We start from the raw sequence: 20918 nt of genomic DNA on the forward strand, positions 1-20918 counted from the left end.
CTGTCTTGAACTGCTGCAGTCTGTGTGATGTAAATACACCATAGAGCTGTTAATACCAGGTGATCCAACTAATGTAATTCCTTTTGAGACTTTGAAGCAATTAGATACACTGGCTTGCTAGGCCATTTTAGAGGGTATTTGAGAGTCAATTACATTGCTGTGGATCTGGAGTCATATGTAGGCCACACCAGGTGAGAATGGCAAATTTTCTCCCCCTAAAAGACATTAGTGAATCTTGTGCATTTTTATGATGAACAAGAATAATTTCATGGTCCCCATTAGACTAGCTTTTAATTCTAGGTTTATCAGTTGAATTCATATTGCACCAAAGGGCGGCACAGTGGCTCAGTGGTTAGCACTGCTGCCTCACAAAGCCAGGGACCTGGTTTCGATTTCAGCCTTGGGTGACTGTCTGTCTGTCTGTCTGTCTGTCTGTCTGGAGTTTGCATATTCTCCCCATGCATGGGTTTCTTCTGGTGTTCCGGTTTCCTCCCATAATCCAAAGATATGTAGATTAGATGGATTGGCCATGGGAAATGCAGAGTTACATGGATAGGTAGAGGGGTGGGTCTGGGTATATGATACTCTTCAGAGGGTTGCTATTGACCCGATGGGCCAAATGGCCTGCTTCCACATTGTAGTGATTCTATGATTCTATAGTGGAATTTGAACCCATCCCCACACAGCATTAGCCTGAGTTATTGGATTACTAGTCCAGTGACAATACCACCATGCTACCACCTCCCTTGACAGATGCCTTTAGGTATTTTTCTGTAGTGCAAACTTCTCCAAAGTATTGTCTGTAATCAGTTAGCTCCAGATAATCTGGATAGAATGGCTGGAATTGAAATATTCCATTTCTGCTGCTAGTTCAAAATAAATTCGGAAATAACCACTTAATGTAAATGCTTAATTTCATGATAGTGCCTATATCTGGTAAAGCTTTCATGCTTCAGCTTTTATACCAACTCTAACCAGAAGCTTTTTATAGTACATTTCTTCTGGCTTAGACGCATGTATGTGCAAATATTGTGGATATGGAATTCAGTTACTTTGCCATATTTGAATCACTGGTGTAAGAAGGGTTTTGAAAATCTAGTGATCTTAACACCAGAATGAATTAAAAGACCTCAGTTTGTCCAGTGAAGTTGCTGTTGTGAACATTGCTGCAGTTTTTTTCTCTTTTTTTTTCTAAAGTAAAGGGAAATTTGGAGATTTGCTATAAGGATAAGATTTGATTTGGAAGCCCTCATTAATGAAGTTTCATGTTGAAAAGATATTCCTCAGACCTCAATCATTTCATGTTAAAATAGGCATGCAGATAGTTTCTAACTTCATAAGTAGGGCTCAATAAACCCTCTATCCATATCAAATATCACATTAATACGTTTGTAGGTTGCGGATGGGAATATGAATGAAATGCACCAAACTGGAACTTGGTTTTGTTATAATGATACTTTTGAAGGAACTTTTGTTTGCTTCTCAACTAAATTTGCTTCATTACCCTCTCAGTTGGAAGTCAGTGATTCAAGCTCCAGCAGTAACCTTTCCTTAGCTAAGATCAGGCCAAGCAGTGACCTCAATAATAGTACCGGACAATCTCCTTCCCACCATAAGGTCCAAAGAAGTATATCAGCCAATCAAAAGCAACGACGGTACAGTGATCATGGTAAGTGTTCAGAGTCATTTTGCTATGGTAGCTTGATTGTTCTGTATGTTAAACTAAATATTATGTGTTTTATTCTTGCCTTACTGTATCAACAGAAAACATATAGTACCTATGTGGACTAGTGTTTTAATAAGATTAACAATTGCACTATCGTAAGAGCTAATGGTGAAGGTACTCATTTCATTGCCAAAAATCCACAGACCAGTGTATTACCAAAACCTGGTAACTAATACATATCTGACATCACATACCTGGTTAAATTATTCTAATAAATTTCCGAGTAACACTAATTACAAATTGTGAAAGACTTAATCAGAATTTTTGGTTTTGAAGCTGGACCCTCCATTCCACCTGTGGTATCCTATCCAAAGAGAAGTCAAACTAGTACTGCAGATAGTGACTTAAAGGAGGAAGTTCAGTCAAGGAAATCTAGCACCACTGCTGTAGGAGGAAGAGGAATTACTCCTCCTAGTCCGAAGTTGGGAAGTGCTAACAACCCGAACAAAGCAGAGATTCCTGATCGCAAGAAGAGTTCTGTTGTAAGTAGTGTAAGTATACTGATGCCAGTTATACTGTTAAATTATATTTATCACTAGTTCTAAAGTAATATGTAAAGAAGAGAAAATTAAAGAACCTCTTTGAAAAACAAATTTCAAACCTCAGGATGTCTTGAATGTTCCACAACCAATTACAGATATCTGTGGAATGCAATCACTGAGACAATGAGATAACTAATCAGATACAGTAATCTGTTTTGGAGATATTACTTGAGAAATAAATTTTGATTAGAACAATGGAAATAATCCTATTCTCTTTCAAATTGTGCTATGGCATATTTATGTTCAATAAGAGGGAAAAATACATGATGGTTTACTCATGTCTTTATACTTCCTTTTGAACCCACAGTCTTCTGACTGTCAGGCAACAGTGCAATAACTGAGTCTAAGCTGAAAATAGTATTGCAGATTGTGTGATTACAAACATTTTTAATAAACATCCTGTGGCAATAGAGCATTGGGCAGTGAATGCAGGGGATCACAGATCAGAATTCCAAATAATGACCAGTACTTTTAAATAAACTTTGCCAGTTTATCGGCCAGATTGCTAGATCGATTGTTTGGTGGAAAGCCTCAGAATCTGCTGGGAGAATTCCACCTCATTTTTGTTCATTATTGAATGTAGCTGGTTGCAACTGTAGAGGTCAGCATTTCAAAGCACAAGCAATCCTAGCAGGAAAAGCACTAAAAGAAGAATTGAATTATTAAATCAACAGAGAAGCATTTTGAAAATAAATCAATGCTTATTTGTCTATTCAGAATAACACCGTGTCTGGAGGAATGACCCGAAGGAATACGTACGTCTGCAGTGAAAGAACAAACGTAGATAGGCATTCAGTGTTACAGAATGGAAAGGAAAACAGGTAATTAGTCAAAGATGTTTGGTAATGCAGAATTGATTTTATTTTGGAAGTATTTATCTGTACCAATAATATCCAAATGCAAACATATTGCAATGAAGGATTTTGTAAAAAAAAAAACCTCTTCAAATAGATCTTTAAATGTGCTGGAATAGCATTGTTGCCTAAAAATTGCAATGGGCATAGTACTGAAATAACAATAGAGTACTTTACTGCTTTGCAGTTTTTAAACTGCTGTTTTCTTCTGCCTTTTCTGTTGTTTAATTTAAAAAGTAAAAACACAGCTAGCTTCTTTAACAGCATGGTGTTTTCTTTCTTTTAATTTGCACTTGTTCAACATTGTGCTCCATGTTGTACTTCTGTCTGCTTCTGCCTCTATCTCAACCACACTTCATCACAGCCTGACAGAAATGTCTGCTTGTGCGACTAGTTCTGCGTCTGCATATGTATCTCCTCCTGCATCTACATCCGCTTCTACTACATCTTCCACTTCTGCCCGATTGCGACATCAGAAGTCAATGTCCATGTCAGGCTCAGGGTATGCTACCAAGATGATGCCTGCAATAGACAATGAAGCAGATTACTTCCGGCCTAAGTAAGCAAAGGAGGATAATTCTTTAAATCTATGTGCTGATATTTTCTTATTTGTCCTGTTTTTTTGTTTAACTTCGCTATGTATGTTTTGGAATCTAAACAATTGCACGGATTTAGTTGCAACCTGGTTCAGCGCCTATATTTACTCAGTGTTGAAACACCTATGTAACATTTGTTTGCAGTTATGTTAAATTGTAATTTGTTTCAAGCTTCAGTGAATAATTTGATCTAATTCATCAACTTAAGAAGCAGACAGAAAATCTGAATTAACTTTGTTATTAAAGTTGCAAAGGAGAAATTTTAAATTTTTTTTATCCATTTACAGGATGTGGGCTTTGCAGGCTATACTAGCATTTATTGCCCATCACTAGTTACCGTTAAGGTGATTACTATTCATTAGGACTACAGTTTTAAATAACAAATGGATAATGCTCAAGATGGTGATTGGGGCCCAATAGCCTCTTGCTGCACCATAAAAAATCTGAGTGACTTTTGTTCTCTTAGCTCTTAATCTAAGGGAACTAAGGGAATATTTTCAGCTATGAATAGGTCACAAAAAATATAATGTTATGCACAATTCTGGCCATCCAAAATGAATTTGGATGGTTGTAGAATAGTTTCCAGTCCAATACGTTTCTCACATTTCTACTGTAGTAAAATTCAGTAAATAGAGCTTTCAGTGATTCATAGTTTGTGCTTATTTACTAAGGACATATATCTTTATGCAATTGTGAATTTGCCTTTCCAGTTTGATATTCACACAGTACTGTTTGTGTAACAATAACGGTAAAAATAATTTTGCTGATACTGTTCCGCTTGCACTCATCAGGATGATTCACAAGAAATACCAAAGGGGAAAACATTGTTTATACTGTAGGAGAGGAGAGTGCTGATAGGTTAGTAAGTGGACACTGATTAGTAGAAGTACTGCTGTTGAGAATGCACCAGTGGATGACTCAAAGTTAACTGTCAAACTTTTAAGTTTTCAAACATGCTGGTTGACCTGATTGGCCAAAGCATAACGTTAAGAAACAAACCAGAGAATAATTAGTCGAAACAGATGCAGTGTGTGTACCTGTTCTTTCTGTCAGTCATAGAGTCATACAGCACAGAAACAGACCCTTTGGTCTAACCAGTCTATCCTGACCATAATCCCAAACTAAACTAGTCCCATCTGCCTGCACTTGGTCCATATCCCTCCAAGCGTTTCTTATTCATATACTTACCTAAATGTCTTTTAAACATTGTATTTGTACCCACATCCACCACTTCCTCTGGAAGTTCATTCCACACACGAAACACACTCTGTAAAAACAGAAAAAAATGCCTCTCATGACTTCTTTAAATCTTTCTCCTCTCACCTTAAAATTGTGCCCCCAGTCTTGAAATCCCCCACCTTAGGGAAAAGACACCTGCCATTCACCTTATCTATACCCCTCATTATTTTATAAACCTCTACAAGATCACCTTTTGACTTTTTATGTTCCATTGAAAAAAGTCTCAGCCTATCCAACCTCCTCTTATAACTTAAACTTTCCATTCCTGGCAACATCCTGGTAAATCTCCTCTGAGCCCTCTCTCTAGTTTAATAATATCCTTTAATAATAACAGAGAAACCAGAACTGAACACTGTCTACAACGAATGGCGTCCCATGTGTTTTCGTATATATTTTCGAGTACATACAAGTGCACCATTCTGTGAACCTGAGGGTGACAATCCTGAATTAGTTGTCAACATAATCCTTTTCACACTGAGGAATTTTTAGCTTGCTTTCAAGTAAGGCTGTCTGGTCATGCTGAGCAATAGAACCAGTGGGTTCAAATTTTTACCCACTCATTGCTGGACTTCCGAAAGAGCAATGTGCTGCTGGATGAGGTGTTAAATGCAATAAGGTTCGTCCTCTTGGCTTATTCAATGTATGGGCTGCCCAAGTTGCATAAGGGTAATGTACCTTTATGCCCTGTATTATTTATGACCAGTTTTGCACAGGATGAACTGGCCAATGGTTAGACGATTTGCTACAACCAGTTTTGATCAAGTTTTCCATGTACACAGTGAATGATTCCTTCACATTTGCAAACATCATACTGGACTTGCATATTGATAGAAAAACAAGTGTCCATGTGCACATTTGACATAGTTAGCCTAGTCAACAATGTACACAAGGATGCCATATGTATTTGCACTGCAGCTGGATATGATGATATAGACCTGTCTCCATTGCGTGAATCAATAAATATTGAATTTATGAACTTAGCAACTTGCCCAGTTTCGTTCAGTTCTAGAAACACTACATCTGCCTCAATAGATAGTGTTGCCGTGGTATGTCTGGGAGACCCAGCTTTCTCAAATGTTTTTGTTGGATTCCATGACAAGTCTAAATTCGATGGAATGACGTCTAACCCCCAACCCCTTTCATATTTCCAATATGTAGGTGTTATGTTTGCTATATTTGAAACTGTAGCTACAAGTAAAAATTTCCTTGCGTCTTAATGGTTCCATCCTGCATTCAAACTTACACTTGAAATGGAGCAGACACATGTGCTTCCTTTTCTTGATGCCTTAGGTGAGAAATCAGCTATGGGGTTCTCTACTACTGCCTCCTGCAAGCGCCTCTTCACTGGTCAATATACACATTGGGCTTCCTACAATTCCAAGGCTGAAAGAGTGGCCCAAATAGCAACCTCATAAATAGGGCCTGAGCCATTTATTCAATCATGCGAGCTTGATACTGAAATAGAGTGCTTCAAAGTTATCCTGCTCAGATCATTCTCACTGCAAATCATGCAAACTCCTGACAAACCTAAGATAATTATTTTGGTTCCTGAGAAGTGTCCAGTTTTCCTCGGGTATCAAAAGTTTGAGCAATAGGTGGAGCTAGCTTTTCATGCTGCTGCTGAGTAGCAACATGAGTGCTTTTCACCCACAACAGGATGTTGCTAAAAAGTCATTCTGTCGTCTTCAAAGGAGCAGCACGGTGCCAGGGACCTGGGTTTGATTCCAGCCTTGGTCTCCTGTCTGTGTGGAGTTTGCACATTCTCCCTGTGTCTGCGTAGCTTTCTGCCAGGTGCTCCAATTTCCTCCCACAGTCCAAAGATGTGCAGGTTAGGTGAATTGGCCATGCTAAATTTCCCATAGTGTCCAGGAATGTGTAAGATAGATGGATTAGCCGTGGGAAGTGCAGGGTTACAGGGATAGGGTATGGGGTTGAGACTGGGTGTGATGCTCCTCGCATAGTCAGCATGGACTTGTTAGGCTGAATGACCTGTTTGCACTCTATAGGGATTCTATTTTATGAAAGGAGTAGAATGGAATATGAATTTTGATGCAGATGTGATGCAGGGTATTTAGGTCATACGTTAAAAAAAATTGGTGGTGAGTCATATCAAACACAACCCTTTAGGTGTTCATAAGAAATAAGCTACCTACTGTACCCAACCAGCCTGAGCTTGCAAAACTCAACGCAATGTCCAACATTAGATGTAATTCTGCAATTGGACAACATTTGCTTAAATAAAGCTAAGTGTGCGTAGAATTAGACAGACAACCAATTTAGGATTGTTAGTGGGGCATACAGTATTGCATAATTGTGTGCTTGGGGAGCCACATTTGCAGGTCCCTGTTCCTTTCGGGCAGAAAGGACATGTTTCATTTGTTTCAATTCAATAAAATAGGTCCCAGCCAATCTCTGGTTCATTTCTAATGTATGTTAATTGAAAATTTTATTTCACCAGAAAGAACTTCTGAGACCTGGTAGTATATTGAGAGTATTTTTAATGCCCAATGTGTTTGCAATAATATTGGAATTTAAGTAGTTACAAAAGACACTTTTACAGTAATAATTGTATTCTTCTAATGGCTTGAGCAATTAGTGTCAATCGTTCTGATTTAAAATTTAAACAAAGCTTGGCAGTTAAATGTCAGTGGTCATTAACTGATGTATTCTCCCTGGCAACACCTCTACCAATTGGAATCTGCTTACCAGCCAATCAGTACTCCTGTATCTTTATAGTATAAATGTCGCTTTCCCTTTACTTTGGTGTTTCTTGTACATTGTCCTGATGAATGCAAGACAAAATGCATCTTTTTTCTAACAGTACTCAAGCGCTGTACTACTAAATGGCTATTATTGTTTCAGTTGGTATTTTTATCTTGCACAAGCCAAATTTTCAACAACAGATAGTTTCCTTAAGTTTTTCTGATGTATGTTAGTTACTAATATTTCATTTCTCTAGAAAGAAATTTCAAGAACTGGTAGTGTAGTGTACGCGGGAGTATTTTTAATGTCCAAAATGTTTTGCTACTACTTAATTACTTACAATAACAGCTACTTTTTTAAAAATAACTATATGCATTCTTGTAGCACTGCTCCAGGTCAGAGGACACCTGTGACCTCCACCCATAGTATCAGCAGCACAACCACTCCTGACCGCCTGCGTTTCCCCAGAGGAACTGCCAGTCGTAGCACTTTCCATGGTGGCCAGCTTAGAGAACGACGAAACGCAACATATAATGGACCACCTGCATCTCCAACACTGTCTCACGATGCCACTCCTCTATCACAAACACGAAGCCGAGGCTCTACAAACCTCTTTAGTAAATTGACCTCAAAGCTCACGAGAAGGTGAGTATAATTATATGATTTTGAATAAAGTTGCAAGGTGCTAGCTTGCATAAAATATAAAGAGAGAAATTTGATAATGATAGAGCTTGTAAAAGTATTTAACAGGCATCCATTCCAGTGTTTTTATACTTGACAAATTCAGGTTGACCTTTTAATCGTTACTTGAGCTTGAATAGCAATGCAAAATTATTACTGGGGTCACTCAAACATTGTCCACAGGTGTATTCTGGTTGGTTGAATTTGCCCCTTTCCAGAATTATTTATTACACGACATTGCTAGCAATAAACCTAAAACTTGCAATTTAATGGTATTTTTTATATCCTCAGTATTTCCCATATTATCAATGAGTTGTGTTTCAAGTGTGGTCACCACTTTCATGTACTGAATGCTGCTGCCATTTTGCACAAAGGCATATTCCACATGCAACATTGAAAGTAACATAAGGATGTAGGAAATATGGCGGGAGTGAGCCATTTGGCCCCTCAAACCTGATCCACTAAGATGATGGTTGATCTAATGTGACTTTAATTACATTTCCTGCCTGTCCCCATGTGACTGCAGAATGTGGACAGTCCTGGATACCAATGTGATCCAGGTTAGTCATATCCGCAGTGTGTGTCTGCAACGCAAATAGCTTTGGCTCAGAGTTATGAACAGGAAGCTGAGTTGTTGACACTGTTGCATCAGAGAGGAAAGAAGTTACATGGATGCTTTGTTCTAAACGGCAATTACTCACCTTAGGATAGCATTTTCTTATTAGCCAGGAACAGGGAGTGTACACAACTGTGAGTGAGGCATGTATGAGAATCAATAGGCAGAAGTGGACAAGCCTCAGCCTTTGCAATTTTCTTAGGTTGCATGAACGTCAAGCTTGTTATGTGGATGAAAGCAAACTCTGCAAAGCGGCCAAACAAATTGACTAAGACACCACATTGCAGGATGCCATTCAAGCAGGACAGATTAATAGGAATGAAATGATAGGAGCAAGCAGTGTAGTCAAGGGGATTGAAATATTTCTGGAATCATAAAGATTGAGAGGTTTCCTGCCTGAACTATCCTCCCAGGCATTAGGATATATGCAGCTAAGAAGAAAAGTCCAAATGTCTGTGTTGCCAGACTGATGCCAGGGCTTGCGACACCTGTAGGCTGGAGGGGCAGAATCCAGTGATTGTGCTCAGTTAGATACAAAAGACATAAAACTCTGAGGAACTTCTGTTGAGTGAATACCAGCAGCTAGTTGCTAAATTAAAAAGCAGCATCTCAATGATAATATCTCTGGATCACTACTGCAGCCACAAGCAAATTGGTATAGGGTAAATAATATTAGAGGGTTAAATGTATGGCTCAAAGATTAGTATGGGAGAAATTAGAGAACAAGGACAAGCTAGCTAAAAAATATAAAAATAGATGTTAAGTGTTTCTGCATGTATTTAAAAGGCAAAGATTAAATAAAGTGAGCATAAAAGGAGTAGCTGCTGAGATAGTAGCTCCATTGGTTTTGTTTTCTAGACTTCCTGGATTCTGGAAAAGTCCCATTAAATTGGAAAGTAGTGAATGCGATTCGTAAATTCAAGAAAGGAGGAATACAGAAATCTGGAAACTACAGGCTGGTTAGCTTCATATTTCATAGAATCTCCATACTGTGGAACCAGGCCATTTGGCCCAAGAAGTCCACACAACCCTCCGAAGAGCATGCTACCCAGACTAATCTGCATACCCTATCCCTGTAACCCTACATTTCCTGTTGCAAATGCACCTAACCTATACAACCCTCAACACAATGGGGCAATCCACTAACTTGCCCATCTTTAGATTGTGGGAGGAAACCGGAGCACCTGGCGGAAACCACACAGTCGTCCAAGATTGGAATTGAACCCAGGTCTCTGGCACTGTGAGGCAGCAGCGCTAACCACTGAGCTACTGTGCTGTATAAGGAAACTGTTGATGTCCGTTATTAAAGAGGTTAGGGCATAACACTTAAATCTGAATGCGATCTGGCAGGGTCAACATGTAAAAGGGCAATCATGTTTGACTAATTTTGTGCAGTTCTGAGGCAGTAACAAGCAATGTAGACAAAGGGGAGTTTGTGAATGGGGTTAGATTTCCAGAAGGGATTTGACAAAGCACACATCAAATATTACTACACAAAATAAAAGTTCTTCGTGGGGGTAACACATTACCCCGGATAAATATTGGTTCAGTAACTGGAAATGGGGAGTAGGAAAAAGTGAATCGTTTTCAGGTTATCAAGGTGTGAAGAGTAGACTGCCACAGGGATCTGTGCTGGTACCTCAACTATTTACAGTTCCTTGCAATAATGAAAGGATCCCCTGGTCATTAAATTGGTAATGATTCAAAAGTATGTTGTGAAAAGGACATAAGGACTGTGAAGCAATATATTTAGATTAAATGACTGGGCAAAAAATTGGCAGATTTAGTAAAATGTCTACTTTGACAAGAATAATGAAAAATATATTATGTCAGTGTTGTGATATTGCAAAACTAGGGCATTCAGGGTGAACTGGGTGTCCTGGTGCATGGATCATAATTTTAACATGCAGGTATAGCAAGTGATAAGAAAGACAAATGACAAAGTTGTCGTTTTATTGTGAGGGGATGAAGTATAAAAATAGAGAGGTTTTACTACAGTTGTATCGGGCATCTGGAGTTCTGTATGCAGTTTTGATTTCCTTATTTGAAAAAATATATAAATGCATTCGAATGTGTTATAAGAACATTCGCTTGATTAATACTTGGTGTGGTCAGAAAGGCTGGATTTCTTCATTTGAGTTCAGAAGATTGAGAGACAATCTTGATGAAAGATACAAGATCCTCAAAAGACTTGACAGGGTGGATGCTGAAAGGATATTTTCCTTTTGCGGGAGACACTTTAACTTAGCAGTTTAAAAATAAAGGGAGTCCCATTTAAGACAATGGAGATGTTTTTCTCTGACAGTTGCGACTCTAGAACTCTCTTCCCTAAAGAGTGGTAGAAGCAAGGTCATTGAACATTTCTGAAGGTAGAGATAGATACTTAACCAAAAAGGGAGTGAAAAGTTATTGCGGGTAGGCTCAAAATAGAATCGGAGCCATGATCAGATCAGGCATGCCCGTATTGAATGGCTCAAGGGGTTGAATGGCATGCTTCTGCTCCTAGTTTGTATGTAATAAGAGCATAAAAAAAGGAACAGAATTAGGCTATTCAGCCTAACAAGCCTGTCCCATTTTTCATTAAGATCATGGCTGATCTGCCCCAGGCCTCAACATGTCATTTATGCCAGCTCATCATAACCCTCAACTAAGACGTTTCAGAAATCTATCAACCTCCTCTTTAAATACGTCTTTGATTTAGCCTCAACGACCCTCTGGTAGCAAATTCCAGGTATTCACAACCTTATGGATGAAGAAATTCTTTTGCACCGCAGTTTTAAATGAGTGTCCCCTTACTCTATAACAATCAACCCGAAGTTCAAGATTCACCCACTGGTGAAAACATCTTAATGTCTGTACTGTCAAGCCCCTTCAGAATCTTGTATGTTTCAATAAGATCACCCCTCGTTCTTCTAAAACCTAATAAATACAGATATTTAGCTGTTCTCCAGTTAGTCAACCACTTCACCCCAGGAATCAGCCTAGTGAATCTATTTTGAACTAATTTTAATCACATGTATTTCCAAAAGGTGTTCAATAAGGTACTGCGCGCAAGGCTACTTAATAAGACCCTGTTGTGCTAAGGGTGGCGTATTAAAATGGATAGAGGATTGACTGCTAATAGCAGACAGAGTTACATAAAACTGCATTTTAAGGCTGGCAGCGTGTAACTAGTAGAGTGCCACATGTATCTGTGCTGGGGCCACAATTATTTTCAACATATATTATTGACTTGAATGAGGGAAGTCATGTTATTGTCTCCAAGTTTGTGGATAGCTCAAAGATAGGTGGGAAGGCAAGTAGTCCCAGTGATATAAAGAGTCTGTAAGAGGGGTTTGGACAACTCGGTGAGTGGGCAAAAACTTGGCAGATGGAATATGACGTGGTAAAATGTAAGGGTATGCACTTAGGCAGGAAGAGCAGACAACCCCAACATTTACATGGTGTAAGACTGCAGAAAGCTGTTGTGCATACATGACAAAGAATCATGAATTATGCATATTCAGCAGGGAATAGGAAAGGTAAATGAACTGTTGGCCTTTATTTCCAAGGAAATGGAGTATAAAAATAGGAAAGTCTTGCTAAACTATATAATGCTCTAGTCAGACTACACTTAGAATACTGTGAACAGCTCTGATCCGTTATCTAAGGAAAGACATACTGAGCGTTGGAGACATAATGCGAGGCGACCTTACTGAAACAGCCCCTTACGGGACTTGACAGGGTAAATGCGGAAAGGTTGTTATCCCTTATGGGAGAATCTAGGACCAGAGGGCATAATCTCAGGATAAGAAGTTGCACATTGAAGACCGAGATGAGAGATATTTTGGCTCTGAGAGGGTGGGAATCTGTGGAATTCTTTACCACAGAGGGCTGTCATTAAATATATTCAAGGCTGACATGGATTTTTAATAAGTAAGGGAATCAAGGGTTATAGGGAATAGGCAGGAAAGTGGGGTTAAGGATCATCAGATCAACCATGATCTCATTGAATGATGGGACAAACTTGATAAACTGAATGGCCTACTCTGCTCTGACATCTTGTGATCCTAGGAAAGGCCATTGAGTTGATTCCAGTTATGGAGGGATTTTGTAGACATGCTCGCTGAGCCGGTGGGTTTTGTTGCAAATGTTTCGTCACCCTGCTACATAACATTGTCAGTGCATCTGAAGCATCGGTGTACTGTCCCACTTATTATTTGTATGCCTCGGTTTATTGCGGATGTTTGGTACCACTTCCAATTCTGTTTCTGTGGTTTGTACACCGGATCTAATTCAACGTGTTTGTTGATGGAGTTCTGGTTGGAATACCAGGCCCCCAGGAATTCCCCAGTGTGTCTCTGTTTGGCTTGTGCGATTGTGGATGTGTTGTCCCAGTCAAATTCATGTGCCTGTTACAGTTTAGAAGAATGAGAGGAGATTTATTGAAACATATAAGACTATTGGGGCTTGACAGGATTGTTGCAGAGATGTTGTTTCCCCTTATGGAGTAGTCTAGGGTCATAGGGCAAAATTCAGATCAGCCATTGTCTTATTGAATGGCAGGGCAGTCTCGATGGGCGGAATGGCTTACTCCTGCTGCTCTCTCTTTATAGTCTTGTACATCCTTTCTCAAATACTGGAACAAACTGGTGGGCGGCACGGTGGCTCAGTGGTTAGCACTGCTGCCTCTCGGCACCAGGGACCTGGGGTTGATTCCACCCTCGGGTGACTGTGTTTGTGGAGTTTGCACGTTCTCCCTGTGTCTGCATGGGTTTCTGCCCAATGCTCCGGTTTCCTCACATGGGCTAAAGATAAAGCAAGTTGGGTGGATTGACCATGCTAAACTACCCATAGTCTTCAGGAATGTGCAGCTCAGGTGGTTTAGCCATGGGAAATGCAGGGTTATAGAGATAGGGAGGGGGATGGATCTGGGTGGGATGCTGTTCGAAGGGCCAGTGTGGACTGTTGGGCTGAATGGCCTGTTTCCACACCATTTTATTTTAAAAAATTGTACGTAGTACTTCAGATGCAGCCTCACCAACACTTACCTAATTTTAAACTCCTATCTGTTTTCATTAAAGATCAAAATTCCATTTGCCACCTTAATTACTTGCTGCATCTGCTTGGCAACATTTTGTTTCATGTACAGAAATACTCAGATGTCTCTGCACTACACATTTTTAGAGTCTCCATTTAAATAATAATCTGCCTCTGTCTCTCTCCACTTAAGAAATAGTTTGCCACCAAAATGTGTGACCTCACTTTCCTACATTAAACTCCATCTGCCAGGTTTTTGCCCACTCAGTGAATCAATCCATGCATTCTTGCAGATATGTGTCCCACATATTTTCGTATTCTTAACAAATTTGGATACATTACGCTCTGCCCTCTCCCCCAAGTCATTAATATAGATAGTAAATAATTGAGGCCCTGGAACATCGTCCTGTGGTACTTGACTTGTTACTTCTTTCCAATGTGAAAAACACCCATTTAATCCCAACTCTCTTTTCAATATGTTAAGCAGTCGTCAATCCACACCAACGCATTACCCCTAATATCATGTGTAATGGCCTTTCATTGAATTTATTGAATGCTTTCTAAAAATCTAAAATGCATCAAATCTACTGATTCCTCTTCATGAACTCTGCTTGTTATATCTTCAAAGAAATCTAACAAATTTGTCAAACATGATTTCCCTTTGACAAAAACACAGTCAGAGTCAAGTGGTTAGCTTTTCTAAATGTCTTGTTGTTTCTTCCTTAACAATGGACTCTAGTATTTTCTGAAGCACAGATGTAGACCCTTGACTCTCTTGAAATCAAAGTGCTGCTTAACTCACCCTTGATTCAATTCTTTCACTGCTGCTGGAGGAACAAATTCCAAACACTAGCTGTATCCTCCAGTGGATTCAGGCCTAACCTGCTTAACCTTTCCTCTCAAAACAACATTTTAATCTCCAGAATTAGCCTATACGTAGTGCCTTTTTTTTTTGGTTGTTGTTTTATTCATTCACAGGATGAGGGCATCGCTGGCTAGGCAGCATTTATTGCCCATCCCAAATTGCCCAGAGGGCAGTTAAGAGTCAACCACATTGCTGTGGGTCTGGAGTCACATGTAAGCCAGACCAGGTAAGAAGAGCAGTTTCTTTCCCTAAAGTACATTACTGAACCAGATGGTTTTTCTGACCGTTGACAATGGATTCATAGTCAGCATTAGATTCTTAATTCCAGATATTTATTGAATTCAAATTTCACCATCTGCCATAGGTCCCCAGACCGTTATCTGGGTTTCTGGATTAACAGTCCAGTGATAATACCACTGGGCCGTTGCCTCCCGTAAGGCCATCACCTGTAGGTGATCTTACCAGTGCCTTCTACATTTGTAGCAAGACTTGTCCTAATACTGTACTTTATCCTCCTTTACAATAAAGACCAACATTCTAGTTGCTGTCTTAAGTACTTGAAGTCCTAGAGCCATACAGTATGGAAACAGGCCCTTCGATCCAACCAGTCCATGCTGACCATAATCCCAAACTAGTCCCACCTGCCAGCACCTGGGTCCAAATCGCTCCAAACATTTCTTATTCATGTACTTATCGAAATATCTTTTAAAAGTTGTAACTGCACCTGCATCCACCACCTCTTTATGGAAGTTCATTCCACACGAATCACTCGTTGTGTATATAAAAAAAAAACAAATTGCCCCTAGTCTTTTTTAAGTCTTACTCCGCACACCTTAAAAAATGACCACTAGAGTTGAACTCCCCCACCCTAGGGAAAAGACACCTGCCATTCACCTTATGTATACCCTTCATGATTTTATATACCTCCATAAGGTCACCCCTGAACCTCCTACGTTCCAGTGAAAAAAGTCCCATCCTATCCTACTTGCTGCATTTGTATGCAGACCTTTATGATTGAAGAACCGCAGCATCTTCAGTCTCTCTCCGTCTAAATAATATTCTGCTCTTACACTCTTCCTTCTGACACAGGAAACATCACAATTTTCCACATTATACTTTATCTGATACATTTTTACCTATTTACTTGAACTGTCTGTATCCTCTTGCAGACCCTTTGTGTCCTTCTCATAATTTGCTTTCTGCCCTATCTTTATATCATCAGGAAATTTATGGAGACCATGTCATAGTGATAATTTCAGTGGATTAGTAATCCAGAAGCACAGGCTAATGCTATGAATAAATCTGGAAAATAAAGCTAGACTCTGAAATGATAATCATAGCATAAAAATTCATCTGGTTCACTCACATTCTTTCAGGGACAGAAACTGGTTGTCCTCACCTGATCCGGCTTAATGTGACTTCAGCCTCTCGGCAATTTGGTTGGGTTTTGCATGCCTTTTCAAATGGTCCTAGCAATCTGCTCATGCCATGAAAGAATAAAGAAAAGAAATGGCTACAATACAGTCAGTTTCTTAATCTAGGTAATTGATATGGACTGTAAACAGTTGAAAGCCCAACACAGGGTTGGTTTAGCGCAGTTGACTTGATGGCTGGTTTGCTATGGAGAGTTATGCCAACAGCATGAGTTCAATTCCCACACTTCCTGAGGTTATCATGAAGGACTGTCCTTCTCAACCTCTCCCCACACCTGAGGCATGGTGATTCTTTGATTGAAACCACCACCAGTTGTCTCCCTATAAAGGGCAGAGCAGCTCTATGGTCTAGTAAGTCTGTGGCAATTTTACCTTTTATTCTCCCACTAGTTACAGATTGCCAATCTGAAAAAGGACCATTTATCCCCAATGTGTTTCTCCTAATTAGCCAGTCCTCTATCCATGCTGTATATCACCTTCAATGCCATTAACTTCTCAAATACATTTACTGGCTCCCCTTTATTCACCCTGTTTGTTACACACAAAGTACTCTAAACCATCCAAAAACTTTCCCTTTCACAAAATCATATTGACTCTGCCTGACTATATTTTGATTTTCCTATATGTCCTGTGTTACCTCTTTAGTAATGGATTCTACCATTTTCACAATGACAGATGATGGACCAACTACAGTTTCCTGCTTTCTATTTTCCCCTTAAACAGCATAATTTGCTTTTTCTGTTTCCAACATGCGGGGACCTTTTGCAGAATGTAGAGAATTTTGGAAGGTTACAGTCAATGCATCCATTATCTCTTTAACCTGTTACTTTAATATTCTAGGATGCAGGCTTTCAAGTCCAGAGGACTTGTTAACCTTAAGTCCCATTATAATTACTATTACTTTGTCGATAGTATATTGATTATTCCAAGAGCCTCCCTCAATTTTGCATCTTGATTTCAAGAATTCTTTCGATCATTTTGTAACTTTCACTATAAAGATAAATATAAACTACTTGTTCAAGACTTGTACTATTTCCTTTGTTTCCCATTATCAATTCGCCAGCCTCTCCCCTTTAGAACAAGAGCTTACTTTTACTAATAGTTATTGCTTTCCTTTTTGAATGGTTGTAGATGTTTTTACTGACCATGGCTTATGTTTCTTGTTAGTTTTCTCTCATACTTCAACTTCTTCCTCTATTAATTTTTGATCATCTTTTGCTGTTTCTAAAATATTTCCAAATCATTTGCCCCATCATGAAGTTTTTTAGAGCTGTGCGCCTTTTTCAGTTTTACACCTCCCATAACTTCCTTAGTTAACCATAGATTCTGAAGCCTTCCAGAATGCTTTTCTTCCTCAATAGAATATATCTTCACTGAGATTTCAGTGTCAGTCACTGCATCCCCACTGTCTTGGACCTTTTTAACCTATTTTCCCATTCCACTTCAGATCTTTATTGAAATTTAGTTATGAATACACATTTCTCACACATTAACTGAATGTAAATTTCTATCATGTTATATTTACTCCTGCCTAAATGATACTTTGCTATAAGACCCTTAATTAATGTTAATTCTTTACACGTTCTTAGATCCAAAATAGTCTGGCCCCTGGTAGGTTGCAGAACGTATTGTTTGAAAGAACAGTCTTGAAGATACTCTATGAACTCATCCTCTAGTCAGTCATTGTGGACTATTAAAGTCACCCACAAAGGCCCAGTTATTTCTTGATGTTAATCTTGTCCTATTGTGTAGCTAATATTATGGGGCATAAAAAATATTACTGTCACCAATGTCTTCTTTACTTTGCTGTTTGTATCTCTACCCAAACTTGTATTACACCTTGATCTTCTGAACAAAGATCATTCTTAGTAATGTCTCATCCTTTATTTACAGAACTACACCACTTCCTTTTTTCATTCTTTCTTCCTTGCACACAGTGATGTAGTCACAGGCCTAGGAATCCAGGAATGTCTTGGCACTAATAATCCAGAATTCTGGGTTAAGTTCTAGGGACGTGGATTTGAATATCATCATGACAAATAGTGAAATTTGAATTTAATAAAACAATCTGGAATTAACTGCTACTCTAAGGGTGACCATGTAGCACTGCCAGTTGCCATTTTAATAAAAGGCCCATCTGATTCACTTGGGTCTTCTAGAGAAGAAAATATGCCATCCATATCCAACCTGCTCTACACTTTTTTATTCACTTGTGGGACATTGGTATGCGAGTAGTCTTCTTGAACCGCAGCAGTCTGTGTGACTGCAGACCGGCACAATGTGGTTGACTCTTTACTGCCCTGAGTATTTAAGGATGGTGAATAAGTACTGGCCTAGCCAGAGATGCACAATGAACTTTTTTAAATATTAAATATTCATTAATATTCAAGTCCCCCATCTTGCCAACCACATCTTTGTAATGGCTATTTATATCATGCTCATTTATTTCTATTTGTGTTATGAATTCATTCATCATATTATGGAATGCTGCGAGCAATTAAGATACAGAGCCTTCAACTATGTCTTACTGATTCTGCTTCCTCTCCTTATTTGTTGGTGCACACTTTTGTTTCAATGCTCTGAACTTTCCTTTCAGACTCTAGTTATCGTTACCCTGCACTATTCCCTTGTCTTTTCCCTTTAACCTTCCAAATATCCCCTCACATAACCCTTGGTCACCACAATTTAATTGAAGGCATTCTCTGCCTGAGATAATTAATCTGTTTTTGTTGTTGGTGATTGAAGAATAACTGTAGGCGAGAATTTCAGAGAAGCTACCCTGCCTTATTTGTTTCAGTTCAAAGTTTCCACCTAAGGTGGGAATTTCTGACATTACAGCACACCACCTTCAGTACTGCACTGAAGTGTCAATCTAGGTAATGTGTATTCAAGTTCCTTGACCTGAACCCTTTACCTACAACCACCTGAGTCAGATAGAGGAGTGGTACGACTGAACTAAGTTGGTACTATACTGCTTCTTAAATGCAGGAAGTTTCATGATTTTTATTATTATTGCAGAACAAACTGGACTGCAGCCCAATGGTATCAATGTGGACTGCAGCCCAATGGTATCAATGTGGACTGCAGCTGCTTCAAAATCTCCCCTCCCCCTACCGCATCCCAAAACCAGCCCAGCTTGTCCCCGCCTCCCATCTATCCCCCATCTCCTACCGACTAACCTCATCCCGCTCCCTGGACTGACCTATCTCCTCCCTACCTCCCCACCTACACTCACCTTTACTGGCTCCATCCCTGCCTCTTTGACCTGTCCGTCTCCTCTCCACCTATCTTCTCTATCCATCTTCTATCCGCCTTCCCCTCCCCCATTTCTGAAGAAGGGTCTAGGCCCAAACATCAGACTTCCTGCTCCTCCGATGCTGCTTGGCCTGCTGTGTTCATCCAGCTCTACACCTTGTTATCTCTCGCATTTATGTTATGTCTTTCACCACCTCAGGGTTTGCTTTATGATCTCTATTATAATGTACTGTTGTACTGAATTGCTGTAAACTTCAAAATCCATAATAACTTGAATGGGTGATTGAACAAATACTTTTCAAGCTCTATTGTAGTGTGGTTGATAGGTATTATAGTTTTTGAACACGTTTGTATGTGCCCATGCCTAATTTCAAAATAAGTTGCTGTTGAATTCCAATTTTTTAAAATTCCTATTAATCTTTTTCTGCTTGTTAGTTTATACCTTTGTACTTTTCTAGTAATTAATTCAGTCCCTGTTTCCACTATTATGCAATAAAGCTTTCTTGACAGGAAACCAGTGTGAGCAGACATAAGTTTAACTTGGAAAGGGAAGATAAATACCCCATGAATTTTACTGAAGTATTCTTACTTGTCCAACGAAAAAAAAATTCAGAAATAGATATTATCCTGGCTGGTGATGTAGCTTAAGATGGAATAAATCAAAGAAAATAATTAGAGAAAATGAAAGTATACTGAAAGTTATTTTGAGTTTTTTTCCTTGCTGGAATGAGTTACTTTGTATTACATTTTTAGCTATTTTCCAGGGTGACATTTATAAAGAAAAGTTGCAGGAAACTATTGACTGATGCACATAATTCCAGCAAAAAAATTGCAAGTACCGAAATTAGGACTACTCACTGTGTTGGATTTTAGTGTATGTTTCAATACGATTCTGGGTATATTTGAACTACTGCATCTTTCACCTGTCACAGTTATTGAGTCCTATTACATGCTACAAATTTGATCTGAGTTATTTATGGTCAAGTGACTGAAGAAATATATTTTAACAAACAAACAGAATTGAGCTGGTCCTGACTGGTCTGTTGGGGCAGTCATAATTTTCTTGTGACTGGAATCTGAATTTCAGTTGTAGCGAAGCCTTGTGTGCATTGTCATTTTGCTGTGTCCTCTCATCATGCCATCTTTCTTATCACTACTGTGTGACAGCCATCAAACATGCAATTTTTTTGTATAACATATATGTTTGGGCTTTATTTACATTTTTTGCTTCTCATTTTTTTTTTTAAATTTAGAAACATGTCTTTCAGGTTTTCCAAAAGGTAGGATTTAAAATATCATTAGTTTGATCTGCAATATTACCAGAAACCTGGTTTCACAACCTTGATAACTCACTGACTTCCTGCTTATATGAGAAGGTTACCTATGGCT

The 20918-nt window shown here is 39.0% G+C and overlaps 1 protein-coding gene across 17 annotated transcripts in view; it reads left to right on the forward strand.

The window, feature by feature from the left end:
• The window catches only part of mark3a (MAP/microtubule affinity-regulating kinase 3a), a 191934-nt gene that overhangs the window by 142382 nt on the left and 28634 nt on the right, over positions 1-20918 (forward strand). For 6 of the 17 annotated variants that reach the window (XM_048599715.1, XM_048599720.1, XM_048599730.1 and 3 more), the window contains 5 exons: positions 1513-1669; positions 2003-2217; positions 2986-3089; positions 8045-8305; positions 20783-20809. In XM_048599715.1, coding sequence (XP_048455672.1) covers positions 1513-1669; positions 2003-2217; positions 2986-3089; positions 8045-8305; positions 20783-20809 — 764 coding nt within the window. Of the gene's footprint in view, positions 1-1512; positions 1670-2002; positions 2218-2985; positions 3090-8044; positions 8306-9815; positions 9917-20782; positions 20810-20918 lie in introns of those variants that run through there. The other 11 variants (XM_048599723.1, XM_048599724.1, XM_048599717.1 and 8 more) reach the window with 9 other exon arrangements.

Source organism: Rhincodon typus, chromosome 8 (genome assembly GCF_021869965.1).
Source record: "Rhincodon typus isolate 14 chromosome 8, sRhiTyp1.1, whole genome shotgun sequence".
Taxonomy (NCBI): Eukaryota; Metazoa; Chordata; class Chondrichthyes; order Orectolobiformes; family Rhincodontidae; genus Rhincodon; species Rhincodon typus.